At 39.8% G+C, this 22,532-nt stretch overlaps 1 protein-coding gene across 4 annotated transcripts in view; it reads right to left on the bottom strand.

The window, feature by feature from the left end:
* The window catches only part of Aff4 (ALF transcription elongation factor 4), a 78,903-nt gene that overhangs the window by 7,638 nt on the left and 48,733 nt on the right, over positions 1 to 22,532 (bottom strand). For all 4 annotated transcript variants that reach the window (XM_050157808.1, XM_050157805.1, XM_050157806.1 and 1 more), the window contains 13 exons: positions 19,706 to 19,760; positions 17,363 to 17,400; positions 16,825 to 16,987; positions 15,297 to 16,214; positions 11,543 to 11,631; positions 10,428 to 10,668; positions 6,337 to 6,431; positions 5,367 to 5,430; positions 5,131 to 5,267; positions 4,816 to 4,887; positions 3,652 to 3,745; positions 1,965 to 2,008; positions 698 to 918 (listed from right to left, as the gene is read on the bottom strand). In XM_050157808.1, the coding sequence (XP_050013765.1) occupies positions 698 to 918; positions 1,965 to 2,008; positions 3,652 to 3,745; positions 4,816 to 4,887; positions 5,131 to 5,267; positions 5,367 to 5,430; positions 6,337 to 6,431; positions 10,428 to 10,668; positions 11,543 to 11,631; positions 15,297 to 16,214; positions 16,825 to 16,987; positions 17,363 to 17,400; positions 19,706 to 19,760 (2,231 nt within the window). The remainder of the gene's footprint in view (positions 1 to 697; positions 919 to 1,964; positions 2,009 to 3,651; positions 3,746 to 4,815; positions 4,888 to 5,130; positions 5,268 to 5,366; positions 5,431 to 6,336; positions 6,432 to 10,427; positions 10,669 to 11,542; positions 11,632 to 15,296; positions 16,215 to 16,824; positions 16,988 to 17,362; positions 17,401 to 19,705; positions 19,761 to 22,532) is intronic.

The raw sequence follows: 22,532 nt of genomic DNA, 5'->3' as shown, positions 1-22,532 counted from the left end.
AAATAATAAAAATGGGTTAATTTAAGATTAACCTAGCTAGACATACACGGAAGCTATTGGCCAAACAGTATTGCAATTAATATAGTTTCTGTGTCATTATTTTGAGTCTGGGAAGCCGGGAAACAAATGAGCAGCCTCTGACTACAACTGTGGGGAGCCAGTTCTCTCTTTCCACCAAGTGGGTCCTAGGGTTTGAATTCAGGCTTGGTGGCAAGCACTGAACCATCTAGCAGACCCAGCTATTATATTAAGGTATATTGAGACTATAAGGAAAAATTGATGGTAGACAAGGTGCTGCCTACTGAGCTACATTCAACATGCTAGAATAGATGCATCTTTGTCTTACACCAAGAACTACTTCTATTTTAGCTTGTGTAACCAGTTTACACAAGAGTGGTTTGTCTGAGTCCCTTCCCATACATAAGTCCATCTATTCCCTGTCCTTCATACTAGAAACCAAACCCAGGGCCTTATGCATGCTGGGCAAGAAATCTAACAAGGAGCCATGCACAGCCCAAGGGTATTTTTAATCAATGTCATATTTAGTATGTGACTAATCAAAGAAGGTTATTAGCAAACTGATTATGATTCCCTCTAAAACCACAAGATAAAGTAAATGTTCTCCACATAATTAACTAAATCATAAACGTTTCTTTTAACAATTCCATCCTCAAAGTTTATTCAGAGTCCAACAAACCTTTTTGTTCTTTGGAAAGCTGTTCAGCTTGGTCCCAAATTTCAGTGGCATAGAGGAAGTTAGATGTAACCTGGACGTAGCTTGCTGCCATCTGGTGTATCTTCTGTGGAATAGTCACTGAAGAACCACTTGCTGAAGCACTACTGCCCCCAGAAGAGTAACTTCCAGAATTGCCCGGTGACAGCTTTGGAGAGACAGGGGAAGGCATCCCAACAGCTTTGCTACAGAGAGAGAGAGAGAGAGAGAGAGAGAGAGAGAGAGAGAGAGAGAGAGAGAGAGAGAGAGAGAGAGAGAATATGAATGATTATTCACATGCACATAGTGAGCACTACAAAATTAGGACACTACAGGCTGGAAGGTCATACAGGTCTTGAAATCCTGTCTCAAAAGGACAAATTAAAAAGGCTGAGGACATAGCTCAGTAAAAGAGTGCTTGCTTAGTAAGCAAAAGGCCTGGGTTTTACCTCAGCCCTGGGGATGGGTAGACAAAGGAAAATAAGATGGAATGTCAACTCACATCAATACAAGAACTCAACAAATAGACTCAGAAAATGTAAAAAATTGCATGGCATTTGTTTCATTTTGGGGTATAGGTGAGAGGGGAGTCTATGTGGGAATGGAAGATAAATCACACCCATGCCACTATACTCTGGCAATGCCAAGATCTGAGTGAAGTTAAAACCACCGTAACAAGCTGGGTGGTCGTGGCGCACGTCTTTAATCCCAGCACTTGGGAGGCAGAGACAGGTGGATCTCTGTGAGTTCGAGGCCAGCCTGCTCTACAAGAGCTAGTTCCAGGATAGGCTTCAAAGCTACAGTGAAACCCTGTAAAAACAAAGCAAAAACAAAAACACTGTAACAAATCTAAATAACTAAAATCAAACAGAATTGAGGTACCATTAAAAACTCAAGATATCTCAAGATATCTGGGGGCTAGTGAGATGGCTCAGGGGCAAGGGCTGCCACCAAGCCTGACATCTATAGGTGACATGTTTCATTTCAAACTTTTTAAAAATTATGTTCATTATATTTTAAATTACTAAAATAGGAAAGAATAACTTTAAAAAAAACTTCTCTGGAACCATAACTCAGTGGGAGAGCCTGCAAAAAGCCTTTGGTTCAATTGTAAACATAAAAAAATTAAAAATTTTAAGTATTTTACCAGAGATTTTAATATTTTAAAAGTAGCAGTCACTTTGTTATCTATTCTACTCTGATCCATAAATAAATTCATCAAAAATATTTCAGAGAACAAAATTGTACCTACCTCCCCAAGCCAGGTGAAGGTGCTTGAGAATTACTGTAAGAATTCTGCAGGGAAAAATAAATTTGTTTAACAGCAATATTATACACACACACACACACACACACACACACACACACACACGCACACACACACACATAAACTTTTAAGACACTAGATATCATCAAAAGTAATGGGCTAGGGTTGATCTTAAGGACTTTATAATTGCCAGGTGGTGGTGGCACATGCCTTTAATCCCAGCATTCGGGAGGCAGAGGCAGGCGGATCTTTGTGAGTTCGAGTCCAGCCTGGTCTACAAGAGCTAGTTCCAGGACAGGCTCCAAAGCTACAGAGAAATCCTGTTTCGAAAAACCAAAACAAACAAGCAAACAAAAAAATAAAAATAAAAAAACCAACCAACCAAACAAACAAACAAAAAACCAGCTGTTGCTTTTCCAGAGGACCTGAGTTTGGTTCCCAGAACCCAAGTTGGGTAGCTCTAGCTCACTCCAGCTCCAGAAAATCTAGGTCTTCCTCTGCCCTCTGGGAACAAATGGATGGACACTCACTCTCTCAAATAAATCTTTCAATGTTTTAATTTTTTTGTACAGGCATTTTGTTTAGTATCCTCAAAGGCCAGAAGGGGGTGTCAGATCCTGTGGAACATAGACAGTTGTAATCAGCCATGTGAATCTTGGAAATTGAACCTGGGTCTTTGTATTTGAGACAAGGTTTCTCTGTGTAGTTATAGCTGTCCTGGGAACTCACTCTGTAGACCAGACTGGTCTCGAAATCACAGAGATCCACCTGCCTTTGTATCCCAAGTGCTGGGATTAAAGGTATGCACTACCAACTCATGAAAAACCTGGGTCTTTTGAGAGGACAGTCAGTACTCTTAACCACTAAGCTATCTCTCCAGCCCAACGGATCTTTAAGAACAACAATAAACATTTAAAAGCAACAAAGTGTGTGTGGGTATAAATGCATACCAGAAAAAAGTTATTAAGTGAAAGTTAGGTTCTAGAAGATTTCAAAGATGATACAAAGAAAGGAACAATGAGTAACAGAGATGGATGAAAGGAAACAAAAAAGACACAGGGAAATGAGCCATATTATATACAAAGACAGACAGAAAATAGAACACACATGCCCCATCTAGGTTGTTTAAGAAGGAGTTCAGGCAAGGAATAAGAGATATTTGAGACCAGACCTTGTGCCTGTAGGCAACAGTGAGTTATGGAGGGGTTTTAAAGTCCTAACTACAGCAGGATTTGTGGATAATCTATATGCTACTGGCTTGAAATAAAAAAAAAAAAGACATTTTAGGAAACGACAATAACTTTGTCTGGGCTGGATGTGTAGTTCTGTGGCTAGGCACTCGCTTAGCATGTACAAGATCTGGGTTCAATCCCTAGTAATGTAATGAACAAAACAATACAAAATAACATTTTGAAAAAGGGTGGAGGTGAAAATGAAAAGGACATTTCTGAGTATTGATATGGCTGTTATATACAGTTATGAAAATCTGTAATTCAATATATACATTTGAAGGCTTTTTCAAGAAAGCACAAACATATCTGAGAATTTTTAGGCAGTAGTTAGTTTGTTCATCTCCTGTTATGTTTTACCTAAATATGAGAGCATTTCTGAACAGGGATAAGAAGCTTTGCACATTTTGTATCCTAGGCAACAGACTGCTACACATATTTACCTTAAGGTGCTCAGTCAGCGTCTTGGAGTACTTCAGAGCATTCTCCTTCTTCAGTTTGAACAGTCTCAGGTACAGCAATGACTGGCATCTCAGGCTAGGCAATGAGAAAGGGCAGTGTATTTAGACATGGCTACATGTACAAGCAATCTTTTTATTGTATAGAAATAAAGAACTGGCTTCACGCGAGCAACCATGGCCTAGGGTCAGCATTACCTCTTATACAAAACCACAAGGTCAGATTAATATGGAACATACCCTAAGGAAAGAAAGTAACTAAGAAATTTAGGACTAACATCCCATTAGGCATTGACATTTAAAATTAAAACTACACCAACGTAACACAAATACTTTTAAAAAGTTAAAAACTGAAAGTAGAAAACTGAAACATTAATATTACAACCTTCAAGCACACAGTTTAGCCCACATAACTATTGCTCCTGTCCACATAACCACTAAAGCCCACTCTCACATTCGCTGGTCTATCTGCTCTTTAAGAGTTTTCTTCCCATTCTCTCCCACCATCCAGTCCTTGCCTGCATTGTAACCTCCAGAACAAGTCTCCCAATCCTCTACAGAGTAAGAGGATTTTTTTTTTGAGACAGGGTCTCTATTTTATTTCTTCCTCGATGTCCTGAAACTTGCTATATGTAGACCAGGCTGGCCTCAAACTCAGAGATCCACCTGCCTCTGCCTCCTGGGATCAAAGGTGTGTTCATATATTCACATGATTGATTAGTTTCTGTCTCTCCACACTGGAGTATAGACTCCATAATGGGCAGTATGATGTCAAACTTAGTCCAGAGCTGCATTTCTAGTATAAACACAGTGCATGGTCAAGTATGCAATTCGAATAAGTGAACAGATGACTTCTCTCTGAGACAAAGCAGCAGGAGCACATATAGAAAGGAGAGTCTAGAAAAGCTGCCCTTGACTCCATGGAGGGCTCTAATATCACTACCACTCCAGCGCTTTCATCAAGAGGACTGTGGACCATAGAATGACAGGAGCTAAAATCTTTCAGTAGGGATTCTGAGCTATTTTCTGTTTGACTGCTAAGAAAAGAGATTTTGTGGAAGACTGAGTCAAGGGTAATACTCAAAAAAGCACACACAGCACAATTCATCAAGGACTGTCTGTCACCCAGCAAAAATACACAACACTTACCAAAGTACTGTGAGTCTCTTGTCTGCAGCTGTAGCATCTGGTGCCAAATAATTCTTTAGTTTCATAGTATATCTATGAGTTGAGATAAAAAAATAAACAACAAAAAAAAAACAGGCTATTTCACCTTGATCTCACAACTTCCTATATTCTCAAAATATCAGAATCAAACCTAAATAAAACACCCACTAAAATTCTTCCCTAAGGAAAATGGAACATTACACATCTTCCCAGTTCACAATATTCAGTTAATTAGATAATTAAATAACAATAATAAATGATAAAGTTACTCCATTGAAACGCCAAGTTCCCACTTACTTGATGAGCTCCACCGTGTCTGAGTACATGGGGAATGGGGACTTGGATTCCTGAGCATTCTTCTCTAATGCATTCCCACACTCAATGAAAGACACTACAGCATCAAGGTAGTACACTGCTTTCTCAAACCTATCAGACTAAAGGAGAACGGTGCTGAGTAAAGACACAATGCAAGGATAAAAAACAGGAAGGACACAGCAGCCTAACAAATCACATCAGGAAGAACATTTACGTACCAAAGCATCTGCATTATGTTTGAGTTTTTTTGCTTCTTGTAAATAATGGTCTGCTGAGTAATTTCTGCAAAATAAATTTTCTTTATAAACAAAGAGTCAACATTTCCTAAGATAGTATGTTAATCTAGTATCTTATAGCTTTCACATTCTCAAGAAGTGAGTAATTCTCAAACATTTCAGTGTTCTGAGTAATATATAGAGATTAAGAGCATAAATTATGTGCTACTGTGGCAAATCTACTGAAGCACACAGAGATCAAGTTCCCTAGTATTAAACACTAACTTATTTAAGTTGTTTTATAAAATCAAAAGTATATAGGGTGCAGGTAGGAGAAGTACCGTCTAAAAGAAGGCAAGAGAAAGTAACACTCTTATCTGAGAAGATTCTGTTATCCACAGTACATTGGCAGCAGCAGCAGCAGCAGCTCTAGGAAGCACACCCTTCCTATCTCTGGTAAGCCACTGGTTGTTAAAAAGTAGCTGAACCAGCCAAATGGTGGTGGTGCACGCCATTAATCCCAGCACCTGGGAGGCAGAGGCAGGCAAATCTCTGTAAGTTTGAGTCCATCCTGGTCTATAAGAGCTAGTTCCAGGACAGGATCCAAAAACACAGAGAAACCCTGTCTTGACAAACCAAACAAAAGATGCTTTTCAAGTTAAAACCTGAATATTCTGTAGGTCAAATACATGTATTAATCCTATAAGAACTGACATATTCAAATGAATTTCTTATATGCTGATTGGAATTTCTTAATGCACACACAAAAGTATATTTATGTCTTTACAGCCGGCACAGTGTTGCACACCTTTAATCTCAGTATTCAGGAGGCTGAGGTAGGTCAATCTCTAAGAGTTTGAGGCTAGCTTGGTCTACATAGCGAGCTCCAGGTCAGCTAAGGCTACACAGTGAGATTTTGTCTCAAAACAAAACAAAAACAAACAAAACAAAAAACCCACAAAATTTACCTCACCTGTCATCAAAGGCAAGCTTTGTTCTCCGAGGCTTCGAAGAATCAGGAGTTGGTGTAGATGGAGGGCAATTAGAGGAGCTACTTGGAGCCTTTTCCTGATGAAAAGAATATATATAGCTACATTGAAAATTGTCAGGAGACTAAAAATGAAGCTAATCTCACCTCCTCAGCCACTGCTAAAACAGAAGCAAAATTCTACAGTCTTCAAATTTCTTTGTTATTAAATTCCATAGTACTTAAAATAGATTGGGCTCATTTTATACAACCAAAATGTTTATTCTTATATCTACTACATGCAAGGCACTCAGGCTAGGTACTTGTTAAAACATAAGGAAGACAGAAACTGGGTATCAAAATGGCAGTAGTGGGTTGGTAGGATGGGTGAGTAGGTCAACACGTGTGCTGTGAAGCAAGAGAACCTGAGTTCAAATCCCCAGCACCTGCGTAAAAGCTGGGCATGGCTGTACATTCCTGTAACTCTAGAGCTGTGAGGCAAAAAACAGGCACATTCAGAGAGTGGGTGAGATTCTAAGTTCAACGAGTAACTGAAATGGAAGAGCTTCAGGTTCAAAGAGAAACTCTGTCTCAAAGAATTAATAAAGGGCTGGAAAGATGGCGCAGCAGTTAAGAGCACTGGTTGCTATTACAGAGTACTTAGGGCCAGTCCTAAGCACCCACACAGTGGCTCACAATCACCTGATCCAGTTCCAGGAATCCAATATTTTCTTCTGACCTCTGTGGGCACCAGACACACTAGTAGTGAATATCACACAAACATGCATACAAAACATTCATACATGCACATTTTTTTGTTTGTTTTCCTCTGTGTAGCTTTGGAGTGTGTCCTGGAACTTGCTCTGTAGACCAGGCTGTCCTTGAACTCACAGATCTACCTGCCTCCGCTTTCTGAATTCTGGGATTAATGGTATGCACCACCCACCACTCGGCCACATAAATTTTTTTAAAAAAGCATTTAAAAAGAAAACACTTTAGCTAGGTGATGGTAGTGCATGCTTTAATCCCAGCATTTAGGAAGCAAAGGTAGGTGGATCACTTTGAGTTTGAGGCCAGCCTGGTCTACATAGAGAAACCCTGTCTCAAAACAACAAACAAACAAACATGATAAAGTTCAGTAGGAAATGATAACTACGGCCCTCCCCTGGCCTCTGCATACATGCATGGACACACAGATGCACATATCCCCCCCCCCCAAAAAAAAGCACAACAAAACAAAAAACTAGAGGGCAGTACCACTCAGGAAAACACATATTACGTGTGGTAGCACATGCCTTTAATTACAACACTCAGTCAGGAGGATTTCTCTAAATTCAAGAACAGCCTGGTCTACACAGCAAGTTCAAGTCACTCAGGGCTATACAGTAAGATCCAGTCTCAAACAAAGAAACAAAACAAGAACAGAGGTTTATTACTAAGGCCTAGTTAACTACTCAGTATGGTTGTTATCCTTCAACTAATCTACGAAATAAGCATTACGGTTAGTTAGTTTTTCTGTTGTCATTGTTTTAAGGTAGTCTAATCTAAGAAGCTGGAAAGAAGGTTCAGTGAATAAGAATACTTCTTGCTCCTCCAGAGGACATTAGTCTGTTTCCCAGCAGCTCACAAACTGCCTATAACGGCAGCTCCAGGGGTATCTGATACCTATAGCTTCCAAGTGTAGATACTCATGTCTATATAAAATATAAAGATACATACTCACAATTTAAAATGAAAACGAAACAAAACAAAAAGCATCTGAGTACTGGGGTGAGAACTACTCCTTGAGATATGAGGCAATACTATACCCTGGAGTAAAAAGAGAGACAAAAAGTAAAAAGAGAGTAAAAAATATGACAGCTGTGTCATTTCGGTGGGGGACTGGTGTTCAGCTCTTTCCTTGCTCTGAGAAGATAATGTGCAAACTTTGGTACTGGGCTTCTAGAACTAGTGTTTCTATCACTACCAGTCTGTGATGATACCATGGCAACTCTGGCTAACTAATACAATCATAAATTCACTAGATAGCTGAGGTGAACTTCCAATTTAATTTGCAAAGTTCTAAGCTTTGTTCTTTCCATACCAGTGATTGTCTGTCTCTTCTAAACCAACATCAATGTACTACTTGTATACATTTCTATAACAATAAAGGCTTACTGACAGTATCAGCTTGTAGTAATATTTCATTTGTATTTTAATAAATAAAACTTGCCTGAAAATAGAATACAAAACTGCCACATACTAGTCAGCCATACAGGCCAGGTAGTGGTGGTGCACACCTTTAATCCCAGCACTAGAGAGGAATATAAGGTGGGATGAGACAGGAACTGGCTCTCTTTCAGTCTGAAGATTTCATAGAAGTAAGAGCTCTCTAGTGGCTTGGCTGCTTTGGTTTTCTGATCTTCAAGTTGAACCCCAATATCTGTCTCTGGGTTTTTATTACTCATGCTACATCAGCTAAGACATTATTGACTGAATACTTATAGGTTACCCTGTGAAGAAAACATCATGCAATTGGCTGAAGAAGTAAGCAAAGGGCTAAGTGAGTAAGTCAGCTACTTAACTTCTATTCTTAACTCTAGGCTTTCTTTAGACTTCACTTCCTCTGGAAAAATTCAATGACTCTAATGTGAATACCCATTCTAAGATTTGCTATAGGGTTCCGTGGTAGCACACGCCTTTAATCCCAGCACTTGGGAGGCACTCAGGGCTGTTACACAGAGAAACTCTGTCTCAAAAAAAAAAAAAAAAAAAAGGTAAAATGAAAACAACCAAACACACAAACCAATGGTAAAGTGAGAGTATGCCTGCCTATAGTCCCACAATTTAGAAGGCTGAGGCAAGAAGATCTCAGCCAGGCGGTAGTGGTGTATGCCTTTAATCCCAGCATTCAGGAGACAGAGGCAGGTAGATCTCTGGGAGTTCGAGGCCAGCCTGGTCTACAAGAGCTAGTTCCAGGACAGCCTCCAAAGCTACATAGAGGAGTAACCCTGTCTTGAAAAACCAAAAAGAAAAAAGAAAAACAGAGAAAGAGTTAGTAAGCAGGTAAAAATAGAACAGTGAAGGAGGGCAACAGAACACTCATTGCCCTTGGGATGTTGGGTGAGCTCCCCAAGTTAGTAAAGAAACAGGATGTTTGTTTAGAGAGAAATCCATTTGTACAACACAGGTTGAACTTACAGATATCCGCCCTTTTCCTAGTACTGGGATTAAAAGTGTGCTCCATTAAGTCTGGCTTAATTTAAAATCTTTTTTTTTTTTTTTTGGTTTTTTCGAGACAGGGTTTCTCTGCGGCTTTGGAGCCAATTTTAACACATTGAATAGTCATAACAGCCTATAGCAGTCTAGAATATTGATTTCCAAATTTTTGTTTACTCAATTAACAAAATTCCAGTACATTATATTCTTAAAAAACTTAAGCTTCTTAATTTTCACTCTAATATTGTAATGTTATGAACTTGTTCCTGACTGGGACAGTTTGGAAAGCAGATGAACAACCTGGTCATTTGGGAGATTGTGACAGGTGGATCAGGTTTTTTACACATCCAAGTTATGCTACATAGTGAGATCTGGTCTTAAGGGGGAAAAAAAGATAATATCATAAACATATTGAGGTCTACTAAAGCCCAGCCTTGAGAAACCTTTTTGGACCCAAATCTCCATCTATAAACACCAAGGTTATTCAACTATATCACTGCTATGTTAAGGATGACCATTTGAAGCCAGGTGTAGTAGCACACATTTTTAATCCCAGCATTCAAAAGGCAGAAGCAAGTGGATCCCTTTGAGTTCCAGGCCAGCCAAGGAAAACTACATAGTGAGACCTCAATAAATAAATAAATAACCACATGTGGTGGCATAATTTACAACTCTACTATTCCTATAGAGGGAAACTGCCCAGAAATTTGAGAGATCCTGCCTCAACAAGATGAAAAGTGAGAACTAATTCTTAAAAGTTGTCCATACACACACAGTCACTCATTTTAAAACAAAACAAAACAAAACAAAACAGGCCTACAACCTTAATGAGATGATGTTTACAACCCCGAGGAAGACATGCAGGGTGATTTTCAAAGGCTCAAGCCCCAGCACCATACCTTGGTCTCTTTGGAGCTGCTGGAAACCTTCCCTTCAGTCTTCTTTTGCTTTGAAGTGGAGGAGCTATTCTTGCTGCTGCCACTATTCTCCTTGTTGTTGGTGCTGCTGGATTTTAAGGAAGAAGACTGACTAACAGTCCTCTTCCGAGAGCCATGCTCTGGTTTTGAATCTTTTGAAGGAACAGGCCCAGCAGGTGAAGGCAGCAAGTCCTTTTCTTTTGTACTACTCTGCTTAGATGACCTGCCAAACAAAATAAATGTCCTCATTTCTGCAGAGTAATATAGGACTGAAGAATTTCCCACTCTTTCACTAGCTTTTAAGGCAAATTTGCAAAGACATTCTCCATATGATTGCAAAACAAAAAGAGTGTAAATTCCATAAAGTAGTCATCTTGTTTCTTCCTCCACCTGCCCCCATTGACTTGTTTTCTCTTTTCTACAATAATGCCCAGTGCCTGAACAACCCCACACAATAAATATTCTGTGCTGGCTAGTTTTATGGCAACTTGACACAGGCAAGAATCATTTAAGAGATGGGAACCTCAACTGAGAAAATGCTTCGATAAGTCTGGACTTGTAGGCAAGCCTATAGAACATTTTCTTAATTAGTGGTCGATATGGGAGGACCCAGCCCATTGAGGATGATGCCTGGGCTAGTGGTCATGGGTTCTATAATAAAGCAGCCAGATCAAGCCATGGAAAGCAAGTAAGCCAGTTAGCAGCACCCCTCTATGGTCTCCTATCCTGTTTGTCCCAGCATCAGCTCCTGCCTCCAGGTTCCTGTCCTGTTTGAGTACCTGTCCTAACTTCCTTAAGTGATGAGCAGTTGAAGTGATGAGAAAACATAAGCCAAGTAAACTCTTCCCTCCTCAAGCTGCTTTTAGGTTACAGCAATAGTAACTTACTGGGATATATTCTTATCTCACTAAAAAAAAGAAGAGAGTAAATACTTCCCATTTCTATTAGCTAAAAGCAAAGCTCTTAACTTACTACTTCTGCATGTGCATAAATGTACATGACATTTGGTCATTAAAAGAAATACTCTGAAGTATGTAAAAAAAAATATCCAACAACAAATGGCCAATACTGGTATGCAACATGATTTGGGGACATACTCTCTGTTGCTGGATGGCTTGTGGCCTGATGGGTTCTTGTCCTCCGTTTTGGGTTTTTTGCTCTCACTGGCTCGGTTATCATCATCATTCTAGACAAAAAGAGAAACAAACAGTAGTAGATCTTAAGCATGATAAGTTTGTCCTATGTTGGATCTACACAGCCTAAACACTATACCAGATTTCCCTAAAGTCTTCGATGGCTATCTCTTTTATGTAATAATTCTAGGGTCAGACAGATTCACAGAAATATAATCAAGATGTAACTCACAAACCATAAATCCACCCTTTAAAAGCACATAATTCTAAGGTATTTAGTTAATCAGAATTGTACAGCTATCATCACAATCGATTGTAGAACATTTTTATCATCCTTCAAAGACACTCAGGTCAGCGGTCAGTTCACAACTTTTTCTCCAAGGCCATGATAATCTTTAATCTGCACACACGGTCTTTCTAGACATCGCATATGAGAGGAATCATATAATGGGATCTTTGCTACCTGGCTCCTTTTTAAGTATACTCTTTTTTTTTGTTTTGTTTTGTTTTTTTGTTTTTCGAGACTGGGTTTCTCTGTAGTTTTGGAGCCTGTTCGGGAACTAGCTCTTGTAGACCAGGCTGGCCCCGAACTCACAGAGATCCGCCTGCCTGCCTCTGCCTCCTGAGTGCTAGGATTAAAGACATGCACCACCACCACCTGGCTTAAATATACTCTTTTAATGATTCATATCAGTTATGGTTGGATAGTATTCCATTATATAGCTATAACATACTTTATTTATTCATCAGTTAATAGCCAGTTTTTGACTAAAATGACTGTGAGCACTATAATAATAAGTTTTTTGAGACAGGGCTTCTCTGCCTAACAGTCTAGCTATCCTGGAACTCACTTTGTAGACCAGGCTGTCCTCGAACTCACAGAGCTCTGCCTGCCTCTGCCTCCCTGAGTGCTGGGATTAAAGGTATGCACCACCACCGCCCAGCTCCATACTTTCTTAGATATATACCTGGGCTAAGCAGGGGTAGGGAAGTGGGAGAATAGGGTGGTGGCACACGCCTTTAATCTCAGCACTCGGGAGGCAGAGGCAGGCAGATCTCTGTGAGTTCCAGGCCAGCCTGATCTACAAGAGCTAGTTCCAGGACAGCCTCCAAAGCTACACAGATACCCTGTCTTGACTTATAAATGGTGGATTAAAAGGTAATTGTAAATTCAGCTTTTCGAGAAACTGCCAACTATGTTCCAAAAGTAGCTGCATCTCACAATTTTACGAGCACTGCGTGGAAGTTCCAACTCTACAATTTCATCAGCACATGAATGTACTGCTACTTACTAACAGCTTCGCCTTATCATCTCTGAAAAATGTCTTGGCAGAATCACTAGTGGAAAGTCTAACTACTATTGATGTTACTTCCATAAGTGAATGTAGTAAAGCAATAGGAATGCAAACAAATAGTCCACCCCTACTGTAATAGAAGTCTGCTTGCCACCAAGAGTAAATTCAGATAAATGAAGCCATGAGAAAAAGTCACCTACCGACTGCTTACCAGTGACAGGGTCTTCTCCCAGTATTATCAGCATAACCTCATGGAACTGCCCTGACACTTCACCAAGATAACATTTAAATAATCCTAATTCTTAGGGGATGGCTGAAAAGGTATCTGAGTGGTTAAAAGTCACTGGCTGCTTTTGTAGAGGATCTGGGTTCTAAGTACCTATATGGTAGCTCACAATCATCTCTAATTCAAGTTCCAGGGGATCTAACACCCTCTTTTGACCTCCTTGGGCACCAGGCATAATATGGTGTATACACAGGCTCTACATAAAGCTGACCTTATATACTAAGCTTTGTCTTTAAATTATCTTAAAAGTTTATAGGGATGAGACTAGGTTGTGTGCCAACAAACTTCCTTCCCATGTTGGAGCTAATTCAGGACTTCACACATGCTCAGCAAGAGTTCTACCACTGCCCCACAGGGAATGTTCTGAGTACTGACCTGTGTTAATGGAAAAAACCTAGGCACATGGGTGTATAGTGGATGGGTGAAATTCTCAAGGATGTGTATGTCACAAAATAATGAGTCAGTTTTGCTTACATTAGGCTAGTAATAAAGTATGGCTTGACCTGAATGTACGACAGGAAAGGATACATACATTGAAAGACTTTGGGGCACCTTAGCAGTACTGCACCCCCCTTCCTGAGAACCAAGGGACCCTGGTAACCAACCACGCGTACACTGGAGCTTTGAGTACTTTCCATCCCCTTTGTAGTCTTTCTTCAATAGACTCAGACTCTGGAACTAGGGTGAGATGACCTGCAGATTACCTACCTGCAAGTGTTCCTCCTTGTTCAACCAACCCAGCAACTGCCATAGCATTGATCAATTAAAGTTAGCTGACTGTTAAATGGACTAGTCAAAATAGTTGACAAATGACTTCTGGACTCTCCCTTTTGATTCTGTACTACCCCCTCCTTGATTCTGTGGGGTTTTTTTTCTTTTAAAAGAGCCTGTAATAGACAAAGCAGAAGTCCTTCTCCTCTTGAGGCTGCGGGACCTCTGCCGCAGCTGCAAAATAAAAATTCCTCTTGCTACTGCATCAACCGCACTGAGAGTGTCTCTTGGGGCGACCTCCTCCTTGGTGGGGCTTTAGGGCCCGACAATATTACATTCCTACTACAGATTTTGGGATTTTTTGTTTGTTTGCTTTTGTTTTGTTTTTTTCAAGACAAGGTTTTGCTGTGGTTTTAGAGCCTGTCCTGGAACTAGCTCTTGTAGACCAGGCTAGCTTCGAACACCCACTGATCCGTCTGCCTTTGCTTCCCGAGTGCTGGGATTAAAGGCGTGCGCCACCTACTCCAAATCTTGACTATTTGAAAAATCATCTTGCTTTACGTAAGAAGACAGAGCATTTTACTTATATAGTATCAGGAAGGCCTTGCACTCAATTACATTTTCCCTTACAGCTCATAATCCACAAACTATATTTCCATAGCATCTAAAAATGAACAAATAGGGCTGGCAAGTTATCTCTGCAGGTGAAGTATGACAACCTGAGTTCAAGCCCCAGGATCTACATGATAGGAAGAAACTGACTCCCACAGCTGTTCGCTGGCTTCCAGATATGCACTGTGGTATGTGCACACACCGCACATACATACAAACTGTAATTTAAAGCAACAGTGGCTGGATGGTGGTGGCGCAAGTCTTTAATTTCAGCACTCAGGAGGCAGAGGCAGCAGATCTCAGTGAGTTCAAGGCCAGCCTGAGCTATAAGAGATAGTTCCAGGACAGTCAGGACTGTTACATAGAGAAATCCTGTCTCAAAATAACCAAACCAAAACAAAACAAAACCCAGCAACAGTGACTATGTATGTAAAGCAAAATAGCAAGTACTTGAGGATAGAGTGATGGCTCAGCAGTTTAGGGCACTTGCTATTCTTCCAGCAGGACCAATAACCAGTAACCAGTCATGTAGCTCCCAACTAGCTGTAACTGGCTCCAGTGAATTTGACACCCTCTACCAGCTTCCAAAGAAACATACACAGGCATGAGTATACATACAAACACAGAAACAGACACAAGACAGACAGACACACACAGAGCATATACTCACAGACAAACATAAATAAAAACTATTAAAAAATAACTAGTGTTTTAATATTAAGATGTTTAAGTACATGGAAAGCTGAAACAAAATTATTTCTAAAACAATAACAACAACAAAGAAACCCCATAAGAACCATAGCCCCTTACAAACCTTGTGTTTCCTCTTGCCTTTGTTGGAAGCCTTTTCTGAGGTTTGCTTCTGCACCTCTTTCACGTGTTTTTCTGGCACATTTTTCTTGTCCCCCTTGGGTGGTTCTGTTTCTTTGTAAGGCTTTCCCGGTATTCTAGTCAAGAGATTCAGGTCAATCTTCACAATAAGTGGATACCTGTCGTCGGGCTCACTGAGTGGGGAAAGAAGCTCCTTCTCTTCCATAGGAGAGAACATTCGTTGCCGAAAAAAGCTATCTTCTTCCTCCACGGAGGAGGGCTTGACAGGAGTCCTATTGCTTTCGGGGTACTTAGGAGTCTGGGAGGAAGGAGGGGGGCTCTCACTTTCATCTGAATCTGAGGACGAGGTATCTGTTTCTATGATTTCCCGAGATTTCTGGGAAGATTTGCCTGATGACTTGTATTTCTTTTTTTCTGCTATAGGTCGAGGGGAAGATTTTGATTCCTTTTTGATGTTGGGTTTTCTTGAGCCTTTGGTAGCTGCTTTGTGCCTGCTGGAGGGCATGCTGGTAGCCATGTCTACAGGGGTTTCACTTTCTATCTTCAGGCCTCCACGGGGCTCTTCAGCAGCTGACTTCTCAGTTTTTTTGGGTTGTTTTTTGCCTACAGTTCTCCTCTGTGTGGTGTTGTCACTCTGTGCAGGAGACTTTTGCCTCCCACGCCCACTTTCTGATCCTTTTTGGATAGTTTTAGAGTCTCGTCCCGGAGTAGCAGAGCTTGTTTCTTTCGGCCCTCCAGGATCAGTGTAGTTATTCCCGGCACCCTGTTCTCGACCTTCTTTTTTGTAGGCCTGAGACGATGGGATGTTACTGTCTACAGAAGAAGCTGGGGATACTTTATGTGGGTTCACTTTGTTCAACCAATTATCAAGTTGCCATTTGTTTGTTGGTGGTGGTTCAGGCTGAAAAAAAAAAAACAGAAAAATAACATAAATGTAGGGTATTTTTCCTCCCAATACTCCAGTTCTCCCCCTCTTTATAAAGTCAAGTAAGAGGAAAAAGAATAATGCTTAAGGTAACAAGCATTTGTTTGTCAAGTTTCTGCCAGGATTAAAGCACAGGTAAAATACTATTAGCTCTAGTCACTTGGCCTCCTGAGTGATTACAGGTAGAGACACAATGAACAGCATATGACAAATGGCCTTTAAATAACCAATATTCCAGTTCGGAGTTCAATTTGAAAGGTACTATTGCAAATGACTTCATTCTAGAGAGTAAAGATGATGTCAGTACCAGGAGACTTTCAGCTGCACTGTCCAATCTACAGTGCAATTAGACAACATGAGATACAGTTCGTTTTCAGTAACTACAATAATACAAATTCCTTGCTAAGAGGCAAAAGTAAGGATTAAATCCTAATTTTTAAAAAAGCTTTTAAAATAATAAGGAAACCAAAATGGTTTAGGTTTTCTATAAGATACATGGTTCAACTGCCTTTGATCAAAATATGCAGTGATGGGCTGAGTGGATATCATGAAAGAACTTGAGGGCTATGGGAGCAGCCCCCCTCACCTCAGGAGATGCATTCTGTGAGGGCTCATTTGCCTCACTGTCACTGGAGCTACTTTCACTCTCTGAGTCAGAGCCAGAGCTGCTTTCAGATCCACTGTGGCTGCTTGAGTCATCCCTGGAGTTATCTGCTCCCTCACTATTATGATGTGACGGTTCAGAGTTACTGAAGGAGATAAAATAGAAATGAAAAAAGTTTCCTTTAAAAACAAAACCCACCCAAATCTGACAACTAGACTTGGTTACGATGTGTGCATATGCTATTACATTTAAAGGAACACAGAACTTCATTACAAATGAATAGACATCTCCCAAAAGTTTCTAATGCATCACTCATCTAATAATACTCATTTTTAACATACCTTAAAATTCACCCAGTCTGAGTACATAATTTAATGAATTTTAATTAATAGAACTATACAACCACCATCACATTTGGCATTATTTATAAGACCACTTATGATACCCCACGATTTTAAATCAACCGAGTCTCAGCTATCAAAACAAGACAACCACAGAATAAAAGGATTTCATTCCCTACCTTCCTGGTGTACTCCTTGGCATTGTCTTATCACAGTCCTAAAAGTGAAGCATAAGAAATCTGTGAAATGACTAATACTATGAATGCCTGAACTAAAACAACAAAAATGGCTTCTTTAACACAAGCATCAATATTTACTTAATACAGTGATTTAAAAAAAACAAAACAAAACAAAAACAGAACACCACAGCACTCAGAAGGTGGAAGCAGTAGGATCATGAGACTGAGGCTAGCCTGGGCCACTTGGTGAAACATTGCCTCAAAATAAAACCAATAACCAAAACACCACAAACAATAACAAACCAGGATCCTGTTTTTATGTAAACAAGTAGTACTTGGGCTGGAGAGGTGGCTCAGAGGTTAAGAGCACTGACTGCTCTTCCAGAGATCCTGAGTTCAATTCCTAGCAACCACACGGTGGCTCACAACCATCTGTAATGAGACCTGGTGCCCTCTTCTGGCCTGAAGGCAGAACACAGCATACATAATAAATAATCTTTTTTTTTTTTTAAATAGTACTTGCCTAGCTCAAACCCCAGGAGTACTACTACTACCAAACAACAACAACAAAAAAGACTAAGACTTAAAAAAGTTTGGGGTTGGAGATGGCTTATCAGTAAGAGCACTGACTGTTTTTGCAGAGGATCCAGTACATACATGGTGTTCACGACCATCTGCAATTCCAATTCACAGGTAAAGCTCGATAAATATCAATAAAAGAAGATGTATAAAAAAAAGATGGTATCTCAAAGTTGTTTTGATTTGCATTTCCATGACAGCTAAGGAAGAAGAACATGTCCTTCAGTATCTTTTGGCCATTTGAAATTCTTCTGTTGAGAATTCTCTGTTTAGTTGAGTACACCACTTTTTAATTGGGTTATTTAGAATTTTAATGTCTAATTTCTTGAGTTCTTTATAAATTTTGGAGATCAGTCCTTTGTTTGATGTGGGTTGGTGAAGATTTTTTTTAAAGTATTTATTTATTTATTTATTTATTATGTATATAATACTCTGTCTGTGTGTATGCCTGCTAGCCAGAAGAGAGCACCAGACCTCATTACAGATGGTTGTGAGCCACCATGTGGTTGCTGGGAATTGAACTCAGGACCTTTGGAAGAGCAGGCAATGCTCTTAACCTCTGAGCCATCTCTCCAGCCTGGTGAAGATTTTTTTTCCTATTCAGTAGGCTGCCTTTTTGTCTTATTGACTGTGTCCTTTGCTTTACAGAAGCTTCTCAGTTTCAGGAGGTCCCATTTATTTATTGATGCTCTTATTGTCTGTGCTACTGGGGTTTATTTAGGAAGTGGTCTCCTGTGCCCATGTATTGAAGGTTACTACTTCCCACTTTCTCTATCAGGTTCAGTGTGGTCGGACTTATATTGAGGTCTTTAATACATTTGGACTTGAGTTTTGTGCATGGTGACAGATATGGATCCATTTTCATTCTTCTACATGTTGATATCCAGTTATGCCAGCACCATTTGAAGAGTGGAAGGAATGAGAGCCATTGGGAGCTCACCAACTCCAACTGGAATGGGAGTGAGCAAGCATGGGAACAACCAAGCCCCTCTGAAGGAGGCTGACAGATGGGGCAGACTGAGGGGCCACTAATAGTGACACTAGGATGTGTCTCTACTGCATATACCGGCTACATGGGATCCTATTCTCTTTGGATGTAAACCTTGCTCAACCTAGATGTAGTAGGGAGGGCCTTGAGCTTTCCGCGGGGCGGGGTTCATGGCACTCCCTTAGGGTTGGAGGTGTAGGGGGAGGGTCTGTGGAAGGAGAGGAAGGGGACTGGGAGGAGGGGAGGGAGTGGGAATTTGGATTGCTATTTTTTTAAGTAATAAAAGAGAAAGAAAAAAATCCAGTTCTAGAAGATCCATACATATAAAAAAATAAACATTTTTAAAACTTTCATAAATATTTCTTATAAATAATCTCCTGCTTCAAAATTATGTTCTGGTCCACAATAAATGTTAAGCAAAAGTGCTGGGCAGTGGTGGCACACACCTTTAATCCAGCACTTGGGAGGCAGAGAAAGATATCTGTGAGTTCAAGGCCAGCTTGGTGAGTTCTAGGATAGGCCCGAAAGATAAAAGAGAAACCCTGTCTTGAAAAACAAAATTAAATAAATAAGAAACAAACAAATTAAATGTGTGTATGTTAAGAAAAAAAAATCAATCTAAAAACAAAAAACAACAAAAAAAGAAGCTTAAAGACATTTCAGAAAAGACTACAATCATCCAGTGTAAGAGAGCTTGCAGGAAAAGGTACTGATCTTGAGCTAAGACACAGTGAAAGAGTCATATAAAGGACTGACAGATTGCATAGCAGACACACCTGTTCCCCATCACTGTCTTCACTGCTGCTTAGTTTTAAGTCATCTTTTAACATACTAGAGGGAAAAGGCAGAAAGGAGCATTAATTAATCACAGCAGGCCAGAGTACTAAGAACTTAACAATAATTCTAAGAATATTCATTATGTTAGCCAAAAATTGAAACACATATACACACACACTCTCTCTCCTGTTTGCATTTGTTCACATTCTAGTAAAAGCATTTAAACCGGGCAGTGGTGGTGGCACACGCCTTTAATCCCAGCACTAGGGAGGCAGAGGCAGGTGAATCTCTGAGTTTGAGGCCAGCCTGGCCAACAGATCTAATTTCAGGGCAGCCAGGGCTACATAGAACAACCATGTCTCATAAAACAAAAATAAAAATTAAAGAAAGCAAAATTTAGTGTTCTGCAAAGAGAGCAGTGGTCATGACAAGAACAAAACTTCTAATCCCATAAATAAAACATTCAATCTTGTTTTCTAGATAAACTCTCACATACACTCCTGTTACAACAAACATGTCTCTAATTGTACACCTGTATGTATACTAAAACAATTAATAAAGCTTTGGTCTACTAGATATGACTCCTAAAGAGAAGCAAGATAAAATTAAAGCATCAAGCAATCCCTTTTTTGTCTCCATGGTCCATGAAAAGAAAGAACTGAGTACTTCTGGATCGGATAACTGAAAACCTTAACACAATTTCCCTAATCAAAGTTCTGGTTCATAACTGCCTTACTATGAAGACAAGCGACATCAGTAGAATTTTGAGTAAGAAATGAATGTGTATGAATTTTTAAATCCAAGTTGCAAATCTTCCTTCACCGAAACTCAAGCTGAATTAAAAATATATAAATACAATAAGCTGACAATTTCTACAACTTATTTTGAAAGTAAAATCAAAGGTTTAAGTTTTCTTTAAGTTCAAAATTATTAGATTTAAAATCTGAGTAACACAAAACATTCTGTATTTTGTTGCTTTTTTTTACATGAAAGAAAAATTCACGTAAAGTTTGAGAGCTCTGCACCTAGAAATACTTACTTCTTCATTACCCCCCTGTTTAAAGGGTTCGAGTCTCCAGTCAGCAGAAAGAGGTCTTCTCACAGCAGTAACTATTTGCACTCTCCCCTCAAAGCCTAATCTGCATTTCTAAATCTGACCACAAATTCAAAATACACATAACACACAAATCACCTGGAAATAAGTAACCAGATGAGAAGTGTTTTAAAATTAGTTCAGTAAATGAAATTTTTAAAAAGTTTTCTTTTGAACAAGGGTTTAGCATAGCTAAAAGACAGATTTCCAGTAAAGAAAATGTACTTGCTCTGAATTCTCTCAGCCCTTATGATTTAATAATGGCAGCTCAATGAACCTGTTTACATATGTGAGTATGTCAAAGCCTTTACAACACTGCTCTAGGTGCAGCATGTTTTTGTTTCCTCAGCAACCAAAGTGGTATGCCCATATCTAGCAGACAGGCACTATTAGTTTGGGGCATAAAGATGTGATGACAGGGATATAGTGAGTTTCTCAGCAGGGCATGGAAGTTGTTTTTATTCATGTATTTCCTTCCTAGTCCTCCTTTTGTTACATGAAGAGGTTATTCGGTTGAGGTTAGCGCTGTGGTCTGTCGCTGTGGCACAGGAAGCCACCTAATGGCTATTTCTTTGGAACTTTGTTGTAATCACTGAGTTAACCTGTGATCTCAGGAGTTCGAGTACTCACTCTCTAGATGTAATTTATTATCATGTAATATACCAACCCCTACTATGATACATATTTCTGATTCGATTCTACCTACAAAATATAATAAAAATATGAAAACTAAAAGATAATATAAACTATGTTGCATTTGGTGGCTAAATGGAAGATTTATTAAGAAGAATTCTATCTTTAACACATTTTTTTAAATTAAACATTCAGTGGTGGCGCACACCTTTAATCCAGCACTCAGGAGGCAGAGACAGGTAGATCTCTGTGAGTTTGAGGCCAGTCAGGTCTATAGAGTGAGTTCAAGGACAATCAGGTGATGTAGAAAGTTCTTCTGTATATATTTTGCTTTTATTGCTTAATGAATAAAAACTTACTTGGCCTGATGGGACAGAGTAGAGCTACACAGGGAAAACTAAAATGAATACTGGGAAAAAGAAGGCAGAGGAGTCAAGAGAAAACATGTAGCCCTGCCAGAGACAGACACTGGACGGAACTTTATCCGGTAACCACAGCCAAATTGCAATACACAGATTAACAGAGATGGGTTATATTAATATATAAGAGTTAGGCTGAAGTGGGAGTCCCCTCTGTATACTGTATTACCATTAATGAATAAAGAAACTGTTTTGGACCTAAGGCAGGGCAGAGTTTAGGGGCAGGGAAAACTAAACTGAATGCTGGGAGAAAGAAGGGTGGAATCAGAGAAGCCATGTAGCCCTGCCAGAGACAAACACAGGAACTTTATCTGGTAAGCCACAGCCATGTGGCGATACACAGATTAATAGAAATGGGTTAAATTAATATGTAAGAGTTAGCCAATAAGGAGCTAGAGCTAATGGGCCAAGCAGTGATTTAAATAATATGGTTTCTGTGTGATTATTTAGGGGTTGAGCAGCTGGGAACAAACAAGCGGCACTACAATATACAACAGTCAGAGCCGGGCGATGGTGGCACACGCCTTTAATCCCAGCACTGGGGAGGCAGGCGGATCTCTGTGAGTGCGAGACCAGCCTGGTCTACAGAGCTAGTGGCAGGACAGGCTCCAAAGCCACAAAGAAACCCTGTCTCGAAAAACCAAAAAAAAAAAATATATATATATATATATATGTGTATAT

This window comes from Alexandromys fortis, unplaced genomic scaffold (genome assembly GCF_014885135.2).
Source record: "Alexandromys fortis isolate MF-2015 unplaced genomic scaffold, M_Fortis_MF-2015_v1.1 scaffold_103, whole genome shotgun sequence".
Lineage (NCBI taxonomy): Eukaryota > Metazoa > Chordata > Mammalia > Rodentia > Cricetidae > Alexandromys > Alexandromys fortis.
Note: the sequence above shows the minus strand (reverse complement) of the source record. Positions and strands in the feature narration are given on the sequence as shown.